The sequence below is a fragment of the Taeniopygia guttata genome, chromosome 17 (assembly GCF_048771995.1).
Source record: "Taeniopygia guttata chromosome 17, bTaeGut7.mat, whole genome shotgun sequence".
NCBI lineage: Eukaryota > Metazoa > Chordata > Aves > Passeriformes > Estrildidae > Taeniopygia > Taeniopygia guttata.
The window spans coordinates 7,821,874-7,840,720 of record NC_133042.1 but is presented as its reverse complement, the minus strand read 5'-3'; the positions used below and the strand labels follow the sequence as shown (position 1 = coordinate 7,840,720).

General features: G+C 53.3%; 1 protein-coding gene across 1 annotated transcript; it reads right to left on the bottom strand.

The window, feature by feature from the left end:
- Positions 1-227: 227 nt before the first annotated feature.
- Positions 228-16,378, bottom strand: DBH (dopamine beta-hydroxylase). Its single transcript, XM_041719689.2, has 12 exons — positions 15,776-16,378; positions 12,963-13,109; positions 11,460-11,717; positions 9,930-10,106; positions 9,124-9,226; positions 7,762-7,928; positions 6,644-6,787; positions 6,511-6,549; positions 5,659-5,718; positions 4,855-4,982; positions 3,681-3,840; positions 228-1,028 (listed from the first exon to the last, which is right to left on the bottom strand). Exons 1-12 carry the CDS (start codon positions 16,196-16,198, stop codon positions 894-896), a joined length of 1,941 nt encoding a protein of 646 aa, XP_041575623.2. The 5' UTR covers positions 16,199-16,378; the 3' UTR covers positions 228-893.
- Positions 16,379-18,847: the final 2,469 nt, after the last annotated feature.

The window sequence follows — 18,847 nt, the reverse complement described above, 5'->3', positions numbered from 1 at the left end:
CCACTCTGTGCCTGGAAAATCAGGTTTTGCTTTAAAAAGCCTTTTCTGGTGTGCAGTGTTCTGACCTGAGGTTTATTTTACACCCAAGGTGGCTGGGAAGGAAATCTGGGGGCCACTTGGCCTGGATCCCACCTGTCCCAGGGCAGGACACCAAGCTGGGATGGACGTGGACTCTCCTGAAGCACCTCCATCCTCTCTTCTCCTCCTGAATGTTCTCCATTCAGAGCTCAACAGCAAAAAAGCAATTTATTTTACATTTAGATATTTAATGGAGCGATTTTTCCTGACAATAGATTTGTCATTCCCCCTCCTCCCCTCCCCTTTTTCATACCCCATCCCGGAGGTATCGTTTGTTCCCAGCCATTGGCATCTTGTGGCATCGAGAGTGTGGAGGAGTGGGGGAAGGAGTGGGGAGGGGAGGGAGGGGAGTGCTGGGTGGGTGTTGTGGCACCCCTCCTTCCATCCTTCCATCCATCCCTCCATCCATCCCTCCATCCCTGCCACAGCTGCCAGCATGGGGGAGCACCTGCGGAGCCATCCTGAGCTAGGCAGGACCGTGGGACGCCAGCAAAGCTTTTGTGCTGCTCCCACACATCCCTTTGCTCCGTGCCTCAGTTTCCCTGCGGGCAAAAAGCTCCTTCCCGCCCTCCCTGGGGCCGCACAATAGCAAAGCTCGCCGTTATTATCACGGGGGTGGGAAGCAGCATTACTCAGAGCCAGCATTGCTAATAACACACTAAATATAACTCTTCCCATCCCCGGAGCACTTGGTGAACTCTGCCTGCTGAGCTCTCACCCGCTCCGCAGGGGTTGGTCAGGGCATGGCTGTGTGGGCAGGGATGTTGCCCAGGGATGGATGGTGCTCCTGCCTGGAGGTGTTTTCCGTGCTGGTGTCAGTCGCTGTGGAGCTGGCCCAGCTGCAGGGGCACAGGGGCAGCAGGCTGTGGCTCTGGGGCGGGTGGGCAGCGGGGACTGGGTGCCCGCAGCCTCTCGGTGATGCTGGGGAGCGGCTGCTTCTCCCACTCGCCCTGCAAGAGAGGTCAAGGTCAGCACCAGATGCTCCTAGCTCTCTCAGCCCCCAAATTATCAGGCTAGCCCAGAGATACGAGGCCTTGAGGGGCAGGAACATCAGGAGATGGGCAAAGATTCAAAAGAGGTTCTATCCCCTATGTGGTTGTCCAGCTTCTTTATTCCATGAGATGAGGGGGAAAGAGAGAGAAAGAACAGGAAGGGTCATTGCCTTATCTAGGCTCTGGACTGGGAGGGCTTCTCTGCCTCTCCGCCATCAGAGCAGGAAGGAAGGACTGCTCTTATCTGATCAGAGTCACAGGGATCCCTGGAAATGGGGAAAAGCGTATCCCAAATGCACTGTAACATGTGAGAGCATGGCGAGTGGAAATGCTTTGCCCTTCCCACAAAGGTGTTGGAGGCTCAGTGTTTTGGAGAAATGACACGAGTGCCAACGTCTGATGTGGTTTTTAGCCCAAAGCAGGGTGTTTTCTCATGAGATATCACTAATTATTCCTAGTGCAGAAGCACCTACACATCCCCTGAGCGGTGCAGACGTCTGAGGTGTTCCTCAAATCCACCCCAGCTGGGGAGTTTCCACCCCAAAAAGTGTTACCTGCCAAGTCAGGTGGAGACAGCTCAAACCAGGGAGTCCCACAGGCCCACCATGCTCTGGAAAACGCTCCCTGAGCAGGTGCTGGCAGGAATTTCCAGCGGGGATGTGCCCATGGAGCAGGAGGGATGCAACAACCTGGCTGAGGTGCCATGGAAGGGCTGTCACAGCCATCAGGGCTCACGGTGACCATGACAAATGGACATCCATGGTGACACCGTGTCTTGGGAATGCTCCCTGCAAAGAGCAAGCTGCCAGGGGCAGGCAGTGCCCAGGGCTGAGCCTGCTGAGCAGGATCTAACTGAGATGTGATGTTGGCCTGGCCTGGAGAGGTGGGCAGGGCTGGGAGGGCACGGGGGGCTCAGCTCCAGGGTGGTGATGCCCTGCTTGGGCTGGTTCGTGCGGAAATGTCAGCGAGAGGCTGAGCCACAGCGGGAGCAGGAGGAGGGAGATCTGGAGAGGAGAGGTAGAGCCGTGAGTCATCAGCGAGATGAAAGTGGAATTTATGTTTTCAGATGAAATTTTTCCTGGTATGTCAAGCAAAATGGGCCAGAGCTAGCACCAGCACCGGGAAAACCCTGGGGAAAGATGGAGTGGGATGGAGGGAGCTTTCCAAAGCTCATGGGGAGTGACCAGAGAGGGGACAGCTCTGCAGGGGAGCACCAGCTGGAGGAACAACTCCTTTCCTGTGCCTTTATGACTTAGGGGGGCAGTTAAGCATCCTCAGGGTGCTCCTGCTCCAGGGCTGAGCTCCAGCCCTGAGCCCATCTGCTGTGGCATCTGCCCTGCTGATACATCCCAAACCCTGAGCCTGCTTTTTGGAGAGATCAAGGGCATGTGGAGTGTCTTGATAGTTGTTTTCAGCACTTTTGAGTTGAAATCTGAACAGAGTTTACTGTGAGCCCTTGTGGGTGCAGGGAAACTTGGGGACAGCACGGTCCCCGCTGCCGCTCACAAGTGTTACCTTGAGATTTGGCTCAGTAATTAACAGCACTCAGTTCCTTCCAGAAATCATCAGATTTGGGATCACTGAACTGCAAAAACATGAGCTTAATTAGAAGCTGGTGCTTTTCTCTTGGCAGAAACAGCATGGAATAAATGAGATGTCTCCAAGTGGGGCTCGCTCTGAAACACCAGCAGAGCAGAGGCTCCTTCGCCCTCACTGTGATGCTCATGACCCACTTTGTGCCAGCATTGGCTCTGCTCTGCTTGAGACCCTTCCTGACAGCCCCCAAACCTCTCTGAAATCCAGGGAGTTGTCTGAGTCATAAATTAAGAGGTTTAATTCATGATTCTGCTGCTGCACAAAACTCCTGCCCCACTTCTATCCCTGCAGCAAAGCTCTGCATGGCTGAGAGGTGCCTGGTGTCCAGCTCCAGGAAACTGGAAAGGTTTCTGCCCACTTCAGAGTGAAACTTTGCAAAAGGGAATATACAGTGGCAGAAAGCTGATGGTCATCCCTGCAATCAGCCCAGCACGCTCCTGTGCTGCAGTGGATAGCACTGGATCCAGGCACAAGATGTCATCCAAATTTATTACACTGAAAAATGGCATTGGAAGCTGATGCCAGCAGTGGTTTTAAATCACCACCATCATCGTCATGTTCCTCATCTCTTGGCCTGGTTTCATTTTAAAGCCCTCCCAGTCCTTTATCCTTCACGTTTTGCTGGATCACCACATTTGGAAGCTGCACAGATGCTGTGTGTAATGAGCTCGCTCTGCTGGGACCTGGGGTGATTTGCCAAAATCCTAAAAACCACCTCACGTTTCTCCTTGGATCTGGCCCTACTTTAACAGTCAGCAAAAGCAGCCTCCAAATCACTTTATGCAAATGCATCTCCTAATTGGATCTGGCTGGGAGCATCCATGGTGGGCTCCTGATGTATTGTCTGAGCACAGGGCTGGGCTGGGCTCCGTGTCCTGCTGATGCCAGGGATTTCCAGGCAGCTCCAGCCCCCTGCCCTGAGCCTGCTGGGTTTGGATGTGTCCTGAGCAGCACAGACCCGACCTTACATCTGGGGATTCTGCAGGGAAGCTTTGGGAATGAGGCTGTACCTACCGGGAAGCGGACAGCGGAGGATTTGTTGCAGTGCATGGAGATGGGAGCAAAGCCGTAGAGGGATTTCAGCACATCCCTGTTGAACGTGTTCCAGGGGATGGAGTAAAACTGCTGTGGGACAGACACCTGTGGGCACATGCAGATCTCCTCGTCGTTAAACCTGGGCAGGAGAAAGGCCAGGCTGAAGCACAGCAGTGCTGTGCCCTTCCAGAGCTGGATGTGACCAGCTCCTCCCTGCCTGGACCTGGAATGGCTCTGAGGGCAGCGCTGGGCACAGGGACAACCTGGAGCAGCCAGAACCTGCAGGGCAGCATTTGGGACCAGCCCGTGGGTAGGACACCCTGTGCAAGGTCAGCATCTCCCCTCTCCTCATGGGTGCATGGGCTGCAGCCTCCTCCCTGGCGTGGATCCTTGGAGTCTGCCTCGGGTTATAAGGAATATTTTGCATTTATGCACTCAGCCACACACTGACTCTTGCTGAGAAGTCCCTCCCTCCCTTCCTTCCTTCCTTGTGTGACCAGCAGGAGCAGGGAGGTCATTCTTCCCTGTTCTCAGCACTGGTGAGACCACATCTTGAGTGCTGTGTCCAGTTCTGGCCCCTCAGTTTGGGAAGGACCTTGAGATGCTTGAGCACGTACAGAGGAGGCAACAAGGCTGCTGAGGGGCTTGGAACACAAGCCCTGTGATAAACATTTGAAGGAATTTGGGGTTGTTTAGCTTGGAGAATAGGAGGTTCAGGGGTGACCTTATTGCTCTCCACAACTCCCTGAGGGGAGGCTGCAGACAGGTGGGGTCGGTCTCTCCCACCGGGCAGCACTGACAGAACAAGAGGACACAGCCTCAGCTACGTCAGGGAAGGTTTAGGTTGGATATTAGGGAAAAAATTTTCACTGAAAGAATAATAAAATACTGGAATTGTCTTCCCAGGAGGTGGTGGAATCACCATCTCTGGATGTGTTTAAAAAAAGACTGGACACAGCACTTGGTGCTATAGTCTGGTTGTGGTGTTAGGGCATGGGTTGGACTTGATGATCTTAGAGGTCTCTTCCAACCTCATTATTCTGGGATTCTGTGATTCCTGGTGGCTCTCACTACACAGTCATGCTCAAAGCCCTGGGTTTGGCTGCTGTACCTGGGTCCCTGTGCCACAGCCCCGCTGTGCAGGACTCTGTACCTGTTGACGAGGTTGAAGTAGCGGTGCAGGTAGCCCGGATCCACAGCGCTTTTGCACAGCTCCAGCTGGGTCTGGGGGTAGTAGTGCACGTAGTTCACACACATCTCTTCCAGGATGCCAAAGCCTCCCTGTGGCACAGGCAGGAGGGTGATGGAAGCGGGGCCTGGCTGTGCCCTGTTGGGGCAGCACGGGGGCAGGGAGGGCAGGGGGGCACAGAGCTCACACCTCTGGGTGCACACTCACATGGATCTATAGCTAAAATCCCTGTCTAAATCTGTATCTGAATCTCTAGATAGATAAAGATAGAGATAGAGATAGATGGAGATAGGTATTCACACCCCTTCAGGTGCATGGCATGGGCAGCTCTCTGCTTGTCTGCCCTCTGTGCAAGGACAGACTTCCAGACCGTGTGGTTTACATTAAAATGCAGATTTCCTATAATCCCTCTGCTATATTTAGCCTTGTCCCTGTTGATGGTACCTCTGACAGGCTCTTTTATATTTTTTTTCCCACTGCCTATGTAAGGAAATAACATGCACTGTCAAAAAATGCCACTTCTCTTTAATTACAATTAATCCCTGGTGGAACAGTTTGTGATGGGAATTAGAGTGACACATGCTACTTCACAATTAGCACCTTCACATCCCCGCTGCAGGCAGCAGAGCCTTGTGAGTTCCCTTCTTCCCACCCTGCCTTTGCTTCTGGCAGTGATTCAGCCTGGCTTCATGCAGGTGCCCACTCTGGGGGTGCCCCCAGCCCACCCTGGGTTGCCCCCAAAGGCAGGGGAGCTGCCCCAGCACTCACCACGGTGGCTCTGCTCCGATCCTCGGTGTTGTATGTGCAGGTGGTGATGAGTTCATCGCCCTGGGGGGATCAAACACGGGAAAATTTAGGGACTGGGGAGTGTTCCACATTGAAATCTCTGCTCCCCATACCAGGAGCCTGCAACCCCTCAGGAGTCCTTGCTAAAACTGCATCCCCTGCGGAGATTCCCCAGGGCTGCATCCCAGGGATGGTGTTTCCCGTTTTCCTCGCTTTTCTAAGAATTTCTGCAGGGTTGAAAACACCTTAAAATTGCACTTAGGCAAGAGTTAGACATGCCAAAACAGGAGCTGACTTGGTGGCACAACAGCCAACCTGCCACAGTCAGTGCTGAGGACCACGGGGACAGCCCTGGGCATGGTTCCAGTGGGTGCTGAGTGCTTTGAACAGCTTTGTGGGGCACAGGAGCTGCCCCCAGCTTTGCAGTCAGGTCCTTCCCCATCTGAAGAACCCTGGGGCCGGTTCCACCCTATTTTCTCACCCACTCCCACTCTGATGCTGAATCTCTTCCTCTCTTTGCATCAAGCAAGGCCAGAGGGCAGCACCATGGTGCATCCTCACCCCCTGAGGAGCCTCCCTCTGCCAGACGAAGCCCAGCTAAATTAGGAGCCTCATTTAGCTCCTGGCTGCCCACACACCAATTCTGTGCCATATGAGAGGGGGCCTGGCTGTCCCCAAAGTATCTGCCTGGAGATGGCACATATGACCCAGGGACCCTCGCTCCAGCCCCCCTGGGAGTCCCCAGATGGATTGGGGTGGTGGAAGGAAGCAGGGGACGTGGGGCCATGGGATCAGGATGTGCTGTTTGGAACATTTTTTTTTGGAGCAACTCACCGGAAAAACTGCAACCACCTCCTTCAGCATGCGGATCTCCTGGGAGGGGAGGGAAGGGGACACATCAGAGCAGTGCCACAGTGGCACTGTGCCCAGGGGTGACAGCCAGCCGTGCCCCCTGCAGCCCCTGTACCTGGAAGTGAGGGCTGTAGTGGCCATCAGCATTCACAACCTGCCGCTCCCTCCCGTCCCGGGCCAGCACCGTCACCACTTTCCTCCCTGCCAGGTGTGTGTGGAGCTGGGAGGCGAAGATGCGGATGCCAGCAGCGGGCAGAGCCTGGGGGAAGAAAGGAAAGAAGGAAGGAAGGAGAGCTCAAACCCCCATGAGAGCCCTCTCCCCTCTCCCCTCCCTCACATCCCCTGGCTGTGTGCTGGGAAAGCGCTGTCCCTGTTCTGCTCTCACACGGGGTTTAGGGGATCGCTGTGCCCCTGGAAAAGCCTCTCAGGAGATCTTACAGGGGGACAAACCCTCACTGCTGCCAGACCAACACATCTCAGTGAGTTCCTTGCAGGGGGAAAAACCCTCACAAACCCTCACTGCTGCCAGACAAACACATCTCAGGAACTCCTTGCAGGGGGACAAACCCTCACAAACCCTCACTGCTGCCAGACAAACAAACACATCTCAGGAGCTCCTTGCAGAGGGACAAACCCTCACTGCTGCCAGACAAACAAACACATCTTATGAGCTCCTTGCAGAGGGACAAACCCTCACAAACCCTCACTGCCGCCAGACCAAGGCTCCAGGGCAGCAGGAGCAGCTGAGGCAGATCCCGCTTCCTTCCCTGCCCTCCTTAGTGGCGGCACAAATGATTCCTCGTGGGTAGGCCCTACAAAAACACACACACCAAAACTCCCCTGAGACAGCAAGGTGGGCCCTTTGGAACCAGCTTTGAGGGAGCTCTTGGCAAGCTCCCCGGGAGCAGCAGCCAATTTTCCCAGCCCTGTGAGGGAAAGCACCACTGGGCCACGGCCAGCTCGGCAGTGAGTTTTTTGGGAATGGTACCCCAGGGAGCTGGAGCAGATGGCTCCCCAGGAGAGCTGCTTCCAGGAGGATTCAGCACATCCCTACCAGCTGCTCTCTGTTTATTGTACACAGCAGATTTTTGTTTCCAGCGCTACCTCAACGAGTGTGAGTTTAAAACTTCAATTTGGCAGCCTGGGAGGGTTGGTGCTGCCTGGAGCCAGGGAGAAGCCATGGAAAACCTTTCTCCTGTGAGGTGCAGCCGGGCCGGAGGGGACAGCACTCACCAGCTGGGTGCATTTATCAGTGCAGTACCCCGTGAGGATGAAGCTGTCCTCTCCAGGGGGAATGGCCATCACGGGGGTGTACACCAAGCCCAGCTCCATGATTCCGGCGTCGTAGGGACGAAGGGTGGCCGTGTAGTACAGCCGGATCCCCGAGGAGTCCCGGCGACCTGGCGGGCCAGGGGACAAGGACAAGTCACTGCAGGGACAAGGTCTAAAGATGAAAGACAGGGAGAGGTGAAAAACGATGTTGGGCTGGTGTGGGGACCCTCTCAGTCCCAGCTTCCTTCCTCTGTTTGAAGTTGGTTTAAATCCTTTTTGTGCAAGTCTTCACTGAGTTGCCCCAGCTACGCCTGGTTCCCTGGCACTGACCTGAGGCTGAAATGTCCAGGACAGCAAGGTGAGGGGTGCCTTCGGAGAGCCCAAAGCAGAAGGACAGAGCATGGGGTGCTTTGAAGGACTCCCTCAGGAATGTGGCTCACTGCAACTTCTTTAATCCCAAAATCCCAGAAGGTGACGCAGGCAAAGGGCAAGAGCAGGGTCCATAGGCCAGGAGGGGTTCAGGCCAGCTCTGAGCTCCCTGTCTCCAGGCTGGAGCCCACCCAGGGATAAGAATAACGGGGGAGACACTATTGGTTAACACGCAAAAGCAGATGAATGATGGAAGATGTGAACTCTGTATTTATAGCCGTGTTTCTTCTCAAGTTGCCGAATGTGCTATGATTGATCCACAGTACATATGCTCTGGCCTCCTAAAAATATCCTTGGGTAGTCAAGAAGCTGCTTGTTTTTATGTTAATGAAGAAACTGGCTTGTTTGGAATCCTTTTTTTTTCCCAATGTGTCTCCTGACAATGTTATCGAAGCAGGAGAACAGGAATCAACATCCACATCCCCCCTCCCCAGGCAGCCTGGTCTCTCTGGTGACTTGGCACTGCTGTCACTCTTGCTCTGAGCTCAGACCCAGCCCCACTGACATAACCAGCTGATAGAGCCTTGTGTGGAAACTGGGGGGGCACTCCTGAGACAGCTCAGCTGGACCCTGGCGCTGCCCTGGATTGCATTCTTGCAGGAACTCTGTGAGGGCAATTTTCTGCCTGCAGGCTCCTTTCCCAAGCATCCCTCCCCACCTCTGGGCATGCACTTCAGTGAGGATGACTTTGCTGAGACCAGAAAAGCAGCAGCATGGTGGGGATTGAATGGATTCTTCCTGCAGGGGCAGATCTGGACCATCAGCTCTCCACAAGGTTGGGAACAGGGCTGTGATTTAGCCCAGAGACCTCCCCAGAAGGTGGCAATCCTTCCCTGGAATTCCCCCAGCTCTCCTGCCATGGTCTGACAGGTAAAGCAAGGGGCAGCCCCTCACCTGTGAACACCAGGGGATTGTGGTAATGGATCTCCAGACGCAAATATCTGGAGGAGCCTGGGCCACCAAAGGCAAGACCTGCTTCTTCAGGGTAATAGAAAGCCTGGAAGCAGAAGGGAGGGTGTTAGGGGAGCAGTGGAATGGCTTTCCTGGGAACAAGGCTGGAAAGCCTAGTGTAATCCTGACCCACACCATGGGCTGAGGGATGTGACTTGTGCCCGTGGTCGTGCTTGGAGAGCTGCTCTTGCTTCCAAAAGCCTCTCTCACTCCACGTCCACAACACTTGAATTCTGTCATAGAATCATAAAATACCCTGAATTGGAAGGGACCCACAAGGATCATCAAAATCCAGGACAGGACAGCCCCAGGAATCCCTGAGATGCAAGGGACCCATGAGAATCATCCAAATCCATCTCCTGGCCCTTCACAGGACAGCCCCAGGAATCCCTGAGTTGGAAGGAACCAATTAAAGGTTCATCAAAATCCATCTCCTGGCCCTGCACAGGACAGCCCCAGGAATCCCACAAGTGCCTGAGAGTGTTGTCCAAAACCTCCTTGAGCTCCCTCAGGCTTGGGGCCGTGACCATTCCCTGGGGAGCTGTCCCAGTGTCCCACCCCACTGATTTATGGCACCAAAGAGGAGGAGAGCTGGGGGGAAGTAGGAAATGCCAGGAGGGGCTGGGAAGCTCAGGCAGGGCTGAAGCCAAACCCCAGCAGAGAACAGGGTGAGGGCAGCCCCAGAGTGGCACGGGGAAGGTTTGGGAGGCCGTTGTCACCCAGGGGGACGTGTCCCCTGTCACACCCACCTGTGCCCCCATGGCCCAGGCTGCCAGCACGTGCCTGCAGTAGTTGAGTCTCTCTGGCTTCATCTTGGAGTCGCAGGGCCCGTTGTAGAGGGGGAAGCTGTCGAAGTGGGCTGCACACTGGAAAACCTCCATGTGGTGCACAAGAGCCTCGTTGCCCGCCGTGACCACTGGCTCGTACTGCAAGGCAGGACCAAGGAGGAGAGGACACACTGAGAGCCCATCCTTTGGGTCTGCAGGCTCCCTGAGGAACCAGGGCAGGAATATCTGTGAGCTAGTCCCAGTTTCTGGCACAGGATGGGGAGGGAAGGTTGCTCAGGGCATGAGGCACCAAGGGCCAAGAGCTTTCACCCCATATTTTGCTGATGGCAGAGTACTTCATAGGGGAAACAATATGTTATTAGTGCCCCAGGAGCATTTAGGTCAGTTGTGGAAATATTTAATTTCTTGGCTAGCTTAGGGACCAACCCAGAACCCATCTGAACCCAGAGAGAACCAGCTCATCCTTTCTCCAGCAAGAGACAGGGATCAGCAGAAGATCTTGGTCTGTTTTGTGATGATTGAATCCCTTACCAGGGGTAAAGGTGGCCCTGGGGATGTTGTATTTTCCTACAGAGAGTCCTGGCTGTGTTGTTGTTGTAGTTCTGCCTGCAGCCCTTGGGTTTTGTTTCTGTCCAGCAGCTGCCTGGGGCACGGGGAGGGGGATTTGGGGTAGAGACAGTGACTCAAGCCTGAGGAACATCTCTGGCTAAAAGTGCCAGCTGTAGAAGTGATCTGCAGCAGCAGGAAGGTATCAGGAGTTACACACTTCTTACTTACACACAGATGATTCACTTCACACCATCTGTCAGGGAGAAAATCCTCCTTCTGAGCCTTCCTTTGCAGCGCCGTCTCTCCCCTCGAAATCACCCAGCGCTCGCTGCAGCTCGAGTGTCTGAAGGTTTTCCTCTTCCCCTTGGTGTGGTTTTGACTCTGGACGTGCCAGGTCACCTCCTGAGCCACCCCCACACCTGCTGGGTGCTCTCCCATCCCTTCCTCGGGGCTGCCAACACGTTTCTGCCTCTCCTTTGCAGGAGATGGCCCAAGCAACACGTCTGGCAATGCCCACAAGCTCCATTTACGTCTGTAACTCTCTTTTTTTTCAGACTGTGCCTCATCTTTTAGATGCCAGTTCCCATCCTGGCTGTCTCTGCCCTGCTCTCATCAGTTCTTTCCTTTGTTTCCTGTGGTTTTATGCTCCTCATGGCTCTCTGTGTGCCAAAATCCTGCTGTGGGTCTGTTCCTAATGCAGGGAGTCAGCTCTGACCTGCTCTGGAACCTGCTGGATGTGCCAGGTGGGAAAACATTGCCTGGTTCCCCTCCTGCTGAGACACTCTAGGAGACAAGAGGATGCTACTGACTGGTGGGGTGGACCTGGAAGAGGTTTTGGCACCACATTTGGATGCCAGGGTTGGAAAGGGTCCCTGTGACATGGAATTTGCAGGATGTGAACACAATTACTGGGGAAAGCTGCCCTCTTCTCCTGCCCCTTACCATGATAATGTGGTGTTTGGGGAAGCCCTCCGGGAGTTCTGCCATGTAACACCAGTAGGTCGTCTCCTGGCTGGGAATGACAACATCTGGGGCTGTTATCTCCATGGTCTTCATGTCTCTGGGCAGCTGAGGGATGCTGATATTGGGTTTTAGCAGCTGCACCCTCTGCAGCCCCCCGTGGAGGGCAGAGATGTTGATGGCCTGCAGGGAACGCACCGGTTTCTCCAGGATGCCGTAGATCAGGTGCACGGTGCCATCCTGAAGCCAGAGCAGAATAGATCTGTGGGTTTTTCATGCACAGCAGGAGCTGCACGGGTCATTAGCACCAGCACTGGTGGCATGAACCCAGAAATGGGTCTTGTGACCCCACCCTGACTGCACCAGCAGCTCTCTCTGCTGTGCTGTCCCAGGAAAGCTCTACACCCCAGGGTATTTCTCTGGCTGGTGTGGTCACTGAGGGTTCCCTAGCAGGTTCCCCATCCATTCCAAAAGGTGACGCTTCCTCTTTGCTCCTTCCAAGCCCCTCATGAGCTCCAGGCTGGGATAAACCCATCAGTGCAGGGCTCATCCTCCCCTGCAGCCCAGCAATAGCCTGGGGGTAACAGCAGGAACAAAACTTCTCCCTGAAGTCCTCCCTTTTCTTCCAGCTTCTTTTCAGGGGGAAGGTACCACAAGAAGCTCTTCTGAAAGCCTATTGCAAACAAGAATGCTGAGAGGTCTGGACAGGAGATAAGTGAGACAGGAAAAAGAGAACAAGCTTTTCCTGAAGGATCAGAGAATAAAGACCAGCAAGTGTTTTCGTGGCTCACACACACAGATTGTTCCCTCCAGGGCTCTCAGTGTTTTGGCAGACGACAGACACTTCTCACCACAAGAGAAGCTTTGGAGCACCAGCAGCAAAAGCTCGAGGACACTCTGTGCCCACGTTGGCTCTAAAATATCCTGCCCACAAAGGCTTTCATGTGAGATGAGCCTTGCATCGATTCCAGGGCCTGTAGCTGAGCTCCTGAGCTGTCTGACATCCCCCACTGGGAAGGTTTACCCCAAATCCCAGCTCAGAGAGGAGTGGTGGATGCAGAGCCGGGGAGACATCACCGAGCCACACAGGAGCACGGAGCAGCACCTCTATTTGCTGTCCCCTTGTCCCAGCTCCTGTCACCACCCTCCTGTTTGCCTCCTGTTGATACACCAACCCCTCTTCGTGACACTCCCAACAGTTGGCTGCAGGCTGTCGAGCAGAGTGATGCAGGAAGGATTTATATAGACCCAATGCATGTTCAACAGGAGCTGATGATGCAAACGAGCTAAAAGCTACACTTGAGAGAGCTTTTGAAGGGTTTGTGAATAGATGGTGCCAAACATTACTCATGGGCCAGGGCTGACATCTGTAGCTCACTTCCTCTCTGCCTCACACTGCACCAACACCTGATGCTGTGCCCAAACAGGCACAGCCCTGCAGGGTGGGGCTGGGGGTGCCCTGGCAGGGTGAGGGCTGTGCCATACCTCTATCAGGTAGTCCTTGGGGTCACAGGTGCTGAAGGCTCTTCTGAAGAGGAGGTAGAGCCCCTCAGGAGCCCTGCGAGCCCCGAGGAGCTGGTAGTCCTGCTGGGAATCCATGTGGAGCTGCCCCTTGGCGTCGCTCCAGGCATCCTGTGAGAGAGAGGGAGCAGCCTGCTCAGCCAGGAGGTACCTCCAGAGGTAGCACAGGTCCTCCTTTGTCGGGATCTGTGCTATTGATGATCCCAAAATTGCAGAAAGTCTCTGTCTTTCTGCCCTGTTGCCAAAGAAGAAGCCATAATTCATCTGTGCTGGTTTCAAGGTTGTTTATTCTGTTTATCTCTAACATGTTCTGCTGCCCTGCCGCAGCTCTGTCCTGCAGGGCAGCGTGTGGGGCTCTGCCCTCAGTGGGATGGTACAAACATTAAATACCACAAACTACCTGTGCTGGATTTACAATAACGTGCCAATATCTGTCACCTACGTTGGACAGTGTGTCCCCAGCCTGAACCAACAGAAAAATGCCAACACCACAGTGAAACATGGAGGGCATGAAGAAGGAGAAAAAGGACAAGGCACACCCAATTTCCTCCATCTTGTCCCCTTTGAACCCCTAATCTAGAATCCTAAAATTTTACTTTTGCACCCGTGCCACACTTAATTATTACTCATATCAAACACTCAGAGCTGGTAATTCACCCTGTAAGATTGAAAACTCTTTTCCATGGACAGAGATCACAGCCAGTGTCTCTGGGGGCTCTGTCCAGGGGGTTCCTGACCCCTGCCAGGGTCCCAGACCTGCCAGGGCAGCCAGAGGGATGCCCTGGACTCCCACACTCCTTCTGTGCACCCTCAGCATCCCAGAGCTGCAGGATGCCTGTGCTTCAGTTCATGCCCACCTCCAGCATCCCCTGGGCAGATCCATGCTGGAATGACCAGAATCCTGGTGCTCAGACAGCCCTGGGAAACACCTGACCAGCACTAACAGTCTGCAGAGAGACCTTTACAAGCCGAGATGTGAGTGGGGAAAGGTTGGGAAGGGAGGGAGGAAAGCCCTGGGGACATGTGAAGGTGTTGGGTTGGTCTGTGCTGTATTTCGGGTGTCTTTGTCTTGGGGGGACACTGTGGAAGGGGGTGCTGGGCTCTCCAAAATCCTTGGCACAAACCAGCCTCCCTCAATTTAAGATCAGACCCTTGCTGGGCTGTAATGTCAGCCCTAGAAATTGCTGCCCTTCTGCAAAATCCTTAATTTTTTTTTTTTGTGGTCAGATTGTTCTGGCAGCCCAGCACGGCCTCCCAAAAACTGGTGACAAAAAGGATGGTGACAAAGCCACCCCAAGAAGCAAAGCAGCAGGGTTTGAAGGTTTGGAGTATAAAATCCTGTGATAATTTGGATTTGATCAGGGTTGTTTCTCTGATCTTTTGTTTCTCCTGTGGGTCTCCTGTTTACTCAGAAAAGACACCCAGGAAGTAGGTGGCTGTAGGCACACAAGTGGCACTGGTTCTCTTATCTTGGGAGGAAAAACCAGAAGAAAAAGGATAAAGCAACTTGGCATCATTTCAGCCAGAGCTATAGAGTCATATTTCCAGAACATATTGTCCTTAGAGGGGGAGAGGGAAATCAGCTCCATGGAGCTCTCATGACATTTCTTTCCGTAGGAATATGGAGTGCAAGTTAATCTCATAGTACATGGGGCGCTGAACAAATGTGGATCTTTTTAACAGCCGACACACTTATGCAGAGGAAAAGCTGCTGGGAGGGAGAAAAGCGGGGCTGGAAAGATTTATAGAGATCTCCTTGCAGGATGCTGCTCAGCACCGAGTGAAAGAGAAAACCCGAGCGCTGCCGCGTGTTTCTGTTTGTCTTTGGGTGAGCGCAGGAAGGCAGATTAGAAATGTTCCTTTATGTTTTCTTAACGTGATGCTGTGAAATCCTGGAGCATTTGGCCCACCACAGCCCCTGAAAGGCTGGTAATTAGCAGGAAAACAGCGCAGATAATAAACCCTTCTTTTCATGCTTTCATTACACTGCGGCTCACATTGCGGCTGATTGCGAAAGAATGTGTTTTATGGTTAATTTGAAGTAAGCAGAGAGGTAAAATTTAACTTACTGGAAAGCCTCACATGGGCAAAAATGGGAATTGGTTTCTGCAGCCAAGCACAATCGCAATCAGCCTGATGTGGTGGGCTGGGGATAGGACTGGAGAGTCCAGGGCTGGGAAAAGCACCCAGAGAGGAACCCAAAAACAGACAGTGGCAGGAAGGACGGAGTGTCCAGCAGCAACAGCAAACAACACCGCTGGAAATCAGTTTTCCCAAATACATTTGCACCTTTAATTTCTGACAGCACCCCAGGCTGCCCTGTTATCCCGTTGATCCCTCTGGATGAACTCTCAGCCGGGTTCCTCCTGCTGGCAGGAGCAGCCTCTGTGCCTGGTGACTTCTGCCCTGTCTCAGAGCCATTAATGGGAGCTGTGGTTAATTTTTAATGTGCTGGCAGCAGCACACGAGTGAAGCAGGATGTTGATGCATCCTCTGTGTGTGTGTCTTTGCAGCTAAACACAGCAGAGACACCCAGCTCCTGGCTCCCTCAGCCTTGCTGATGTGTTGCTGTGTTTATTCTTTTTTTTTTGGGTTAACCCCCGTGCCAAACCCACTGTGTGGATCTTGGTGGGGTAGAAACCACCAAGACCTTCTGCACCCTGAGCGGTGGGGCTGGTTCATCTGTACCCCACTCTAGCAAACCACCAGCATTCAGAGAGCTGCATTCACGGGGAGGGAACCCCAAAACCACCCATGCAACGTGACAGGTGACTCACCCCAAAGTAGGAGTTGTGCCCGTCGCTCCAGAGCACGGCCAGGTCCGCGTTCTCAAACTCTCCCCTGTCCGACATCCCGAAGAGGAGCCCGAAGTGCAGCTCCCTGATGAGCAGCTGGAAATGCACGGCTTGCTCGGGGTAGCTGACATTCCACGAGAGCTCCAGCAGCCCCTGGGGATCCAGGGGCACCTTGTAGGGGAAATCGCTCTGGCGGGGCGCCGAGCCCTGCAGGGCCACCACCAGGATGACCAGGAACGCTGCCACCATGGTGAAGTACATGGATGCCACCTCCCGCAGCTTGAGGCTGGGGCAGGAGCAGGGCTTGCTCCTGGAGCTCTGCATCCTGCCAGGATGGCACCCGGCACCTGGCCGTGCCCATTTATGTGCTGGCCAAGCCGGGTAAGTGACACTCTTTAATTGCATTTACTTGTTGGGAAATTGGGCTGGTGTATTGACCCCCGTCAGCTCCTGGCCAAACACTTGTCATCTGCTGTCTGCCCTTAATTGGCTCTAATTGCACATGGACATTATCAATAGCAATTGGGTTTGACTGGGCTGATGTGATTGGCTCTTAAATCTTCTTTAGTGGCTGGGAAGGGCTGTTTGCTCTCAGGCTGAGCCCTGGTGGACATGCTCTGCACTGCTCGTGGTGCCTTTGTCCTGGGTGTCCACATAACCCAGCCTGGGATCACCCCAAAGGTGGCCAGACACGAGAGCAAAGAACCCTGAGCCTTGCCAGGCATTAAGTAATACTGACAGGGTTTGAAATATTTTACCTGCAAAGCTCAATGCCAGAGAAAATGCTGATTTCCTCAAAACAGCAAGAAAAGAGATGTCTCCTCCCCCCTCTTCTCTCATTTTTGGCCTTTGTGGAATTTAATTCTGGCCCTTTGAAACCCAGCAAAGCCCAGCTCCTCTCCCACCCCGCTTTGTACCCACTAAAGCCCCCACCTGCCTAGACCATTGGATATATTCAATATTTATTATTTCTTTGTAGCAGCTGAGACCTTGGCTCCAGTTTAAAGACACCTTTAGTCTCTCCCCCTCCCGCTTCCCATTTGTTTAAAATCTGATGGATTCTCTTTCAGTTATTAACTTTCCCACGTTAATTGGAATTATAACGAACTGCCTGGAGCTATTGATATACACACACACGCAGAGGATGGGTTAGCCTGCGAGCTGGTTTTTTATTTATTAATGCCACCTCTCGTGCTGTCCCCCAGCCCTGTGTAAGAGAGGAAATGGATCAGCTCGGTGTTTCCATGAGTCAGCAATGCCAACATCTCCACCTTAAACCCGAGGAGCTTTTACTGTCCTGAGACACCTCCGTTACTCAGGGATGTGTCATTGATCCCGGCCCTCTCTCCTTGCCGGTGACCTGCTGCTCACAGGGTTTGCTCTCTCTCTCAGCCCCACTGTCAGTGCTCAGGGACACACAGAATCACAGAATATCATTATCTGCAGGTGCTTTTATTGAGAGCTCTGGGAATCAGGGGTACAGACCCAAATCTGACTCCCACATGGCTTTTGAGCTGAACGTATTTTATATTCTATTGTTATATACTTATATATTAATTATTAAACTTATATTGTTCTGTTTTATTCATTGACATGAGTTTATCGTGATCTTTCTTAGGCCCCTGACCACAGTTTCTCATGATTATCCTTACGATTAAACAGTAATTATATTTAATTCCTAAACAATCATCACATCTAACAATTATATCAGTTATCATGTACTGGCTACACAGGTGCAGTTCTAGCAAGGTACAAGGTCTTCATGTATCTACGGTATTTTTTTTTGTTTTGTTTTGTTTTCAGGGCTTGCTAAGCTTAATTTTCCTTTTAACCCTAAATCCCCACGATTTTAAAACCCTTTTACTATCACCACCAGGCACAGGGAGGGATGGAGAGCTGAGCTCTGCCAGAGGAGCTCCCTCAGCCCCATCCCTCCCCCACGACTCCAGTGCACAGCCCAGTCCCACACCAGCCCTCCCACTGCTGCTTAAAAGCCCCAAAAGCATGTCTGGATAGCAGGAGGTGACTGGAGCTGCCTGGGAACGCTCCCAGGATGGCATCTCCGGGGTTCTGTTCATGGAGCTGCTCCTGGATCTGCACCTCACCCCATCCACAGCTCTCTTCACCTTCCTGAAGGAGGATGCAGCATTTCCCCCTTTCCCTGAGGCTCCTGGCTCATTCCTGGCCACACTGAAGGCATCAGATGGATGTCCCTCATCCCCCAGCCCTGGTGCTCCAGCATCACACAAGTCTGGCTGCCTTACAAAAGCCCCATAGAGCAGATTTGTGTCCTTCCTTATCCCTGATCTCCTCCAAGCAAATTCACCCACATGTCCTCCTCTCTTGGCTTCGTTTCCTCATTGTAAAGAGAAGAAGCTGAGCTGCCAAGCACGGCAGGAAGGCAAAGCAATCCTCACCGGGAGCAGGAGGGCTCCTCAGCCAACAATTCTGCCTCCCTCTATCAGAGATGGAACCCCAGGTTGCTGGCGTGTGCAAGTGGAGCTCCTGAGCTCTCCTGTACAGGAGGAATTTGCAGTGGAACAGCAGAACACGGGCAGGTCAGCTTGAAAACAGCTGAACTTTGCAGATAAGCACTGGGAATTTATTTGAAGAGAGAGCGAGAAAAAATTATGTACATGTCTCTCTCTCCTCCCCTTCAGTTTCTCCTTCCTGAGTCGTGGCTCATAAATCCAGGCAAGGAGTGAGGATCCAGCTTTCCACTCATTGCTGGTGTGTTTATTTTAAGACTTAAGGAGATGTAGAAATGGCAGGGTTTCCTGACTTGGAAACTCGGACCATGTGGGAGCAGCATCCCACGGGAGGGCTGTGGGGTGGCAGCCCTGGGTCCTGCCCTTTCCTCCAGGGCAGAGCAGCTGCTTCGTGCCCCTGTGGGAGCTCCTGAGGAAGGGGATGCCGGCAGATGGGACTTTCCATGCCCCTCTGCAGGCAGAAAAGCAGAAAAGATGCTCAGGAACACCAGGGCAGGGCTGGTTTGGGCTGGATGCTGAACAGCACCGGGTGTTGCTGAGCTCAGCTCTGCAGGGCCGCACACCC

Excerpts from the sequence above, each read along its gene's own strand:
- DBH (XM_041719689.2), bottom strand. The coding sequence starts at position 16,198 with ATGCAATTAAAGAGTGTCACTTACCCGGCTTGGCCAGCACATAAATGG. Across the intron at positions 13,110-15,775 it reads GGCACAACTCCTACTTTGGG|GATGCCTGGAGCGACGCCAA; the intron begins GTGAGTCACCTG and ends TCTCTCTCACAG. Across the intron at positions 7,929-9,123 it reads CAATCCCCTGGTGTTCACAG|GTCGCCGGGACTCCTCGGGG; the intron begins GTGAGGGGCTGC and ends CTGGCCCGCCAG.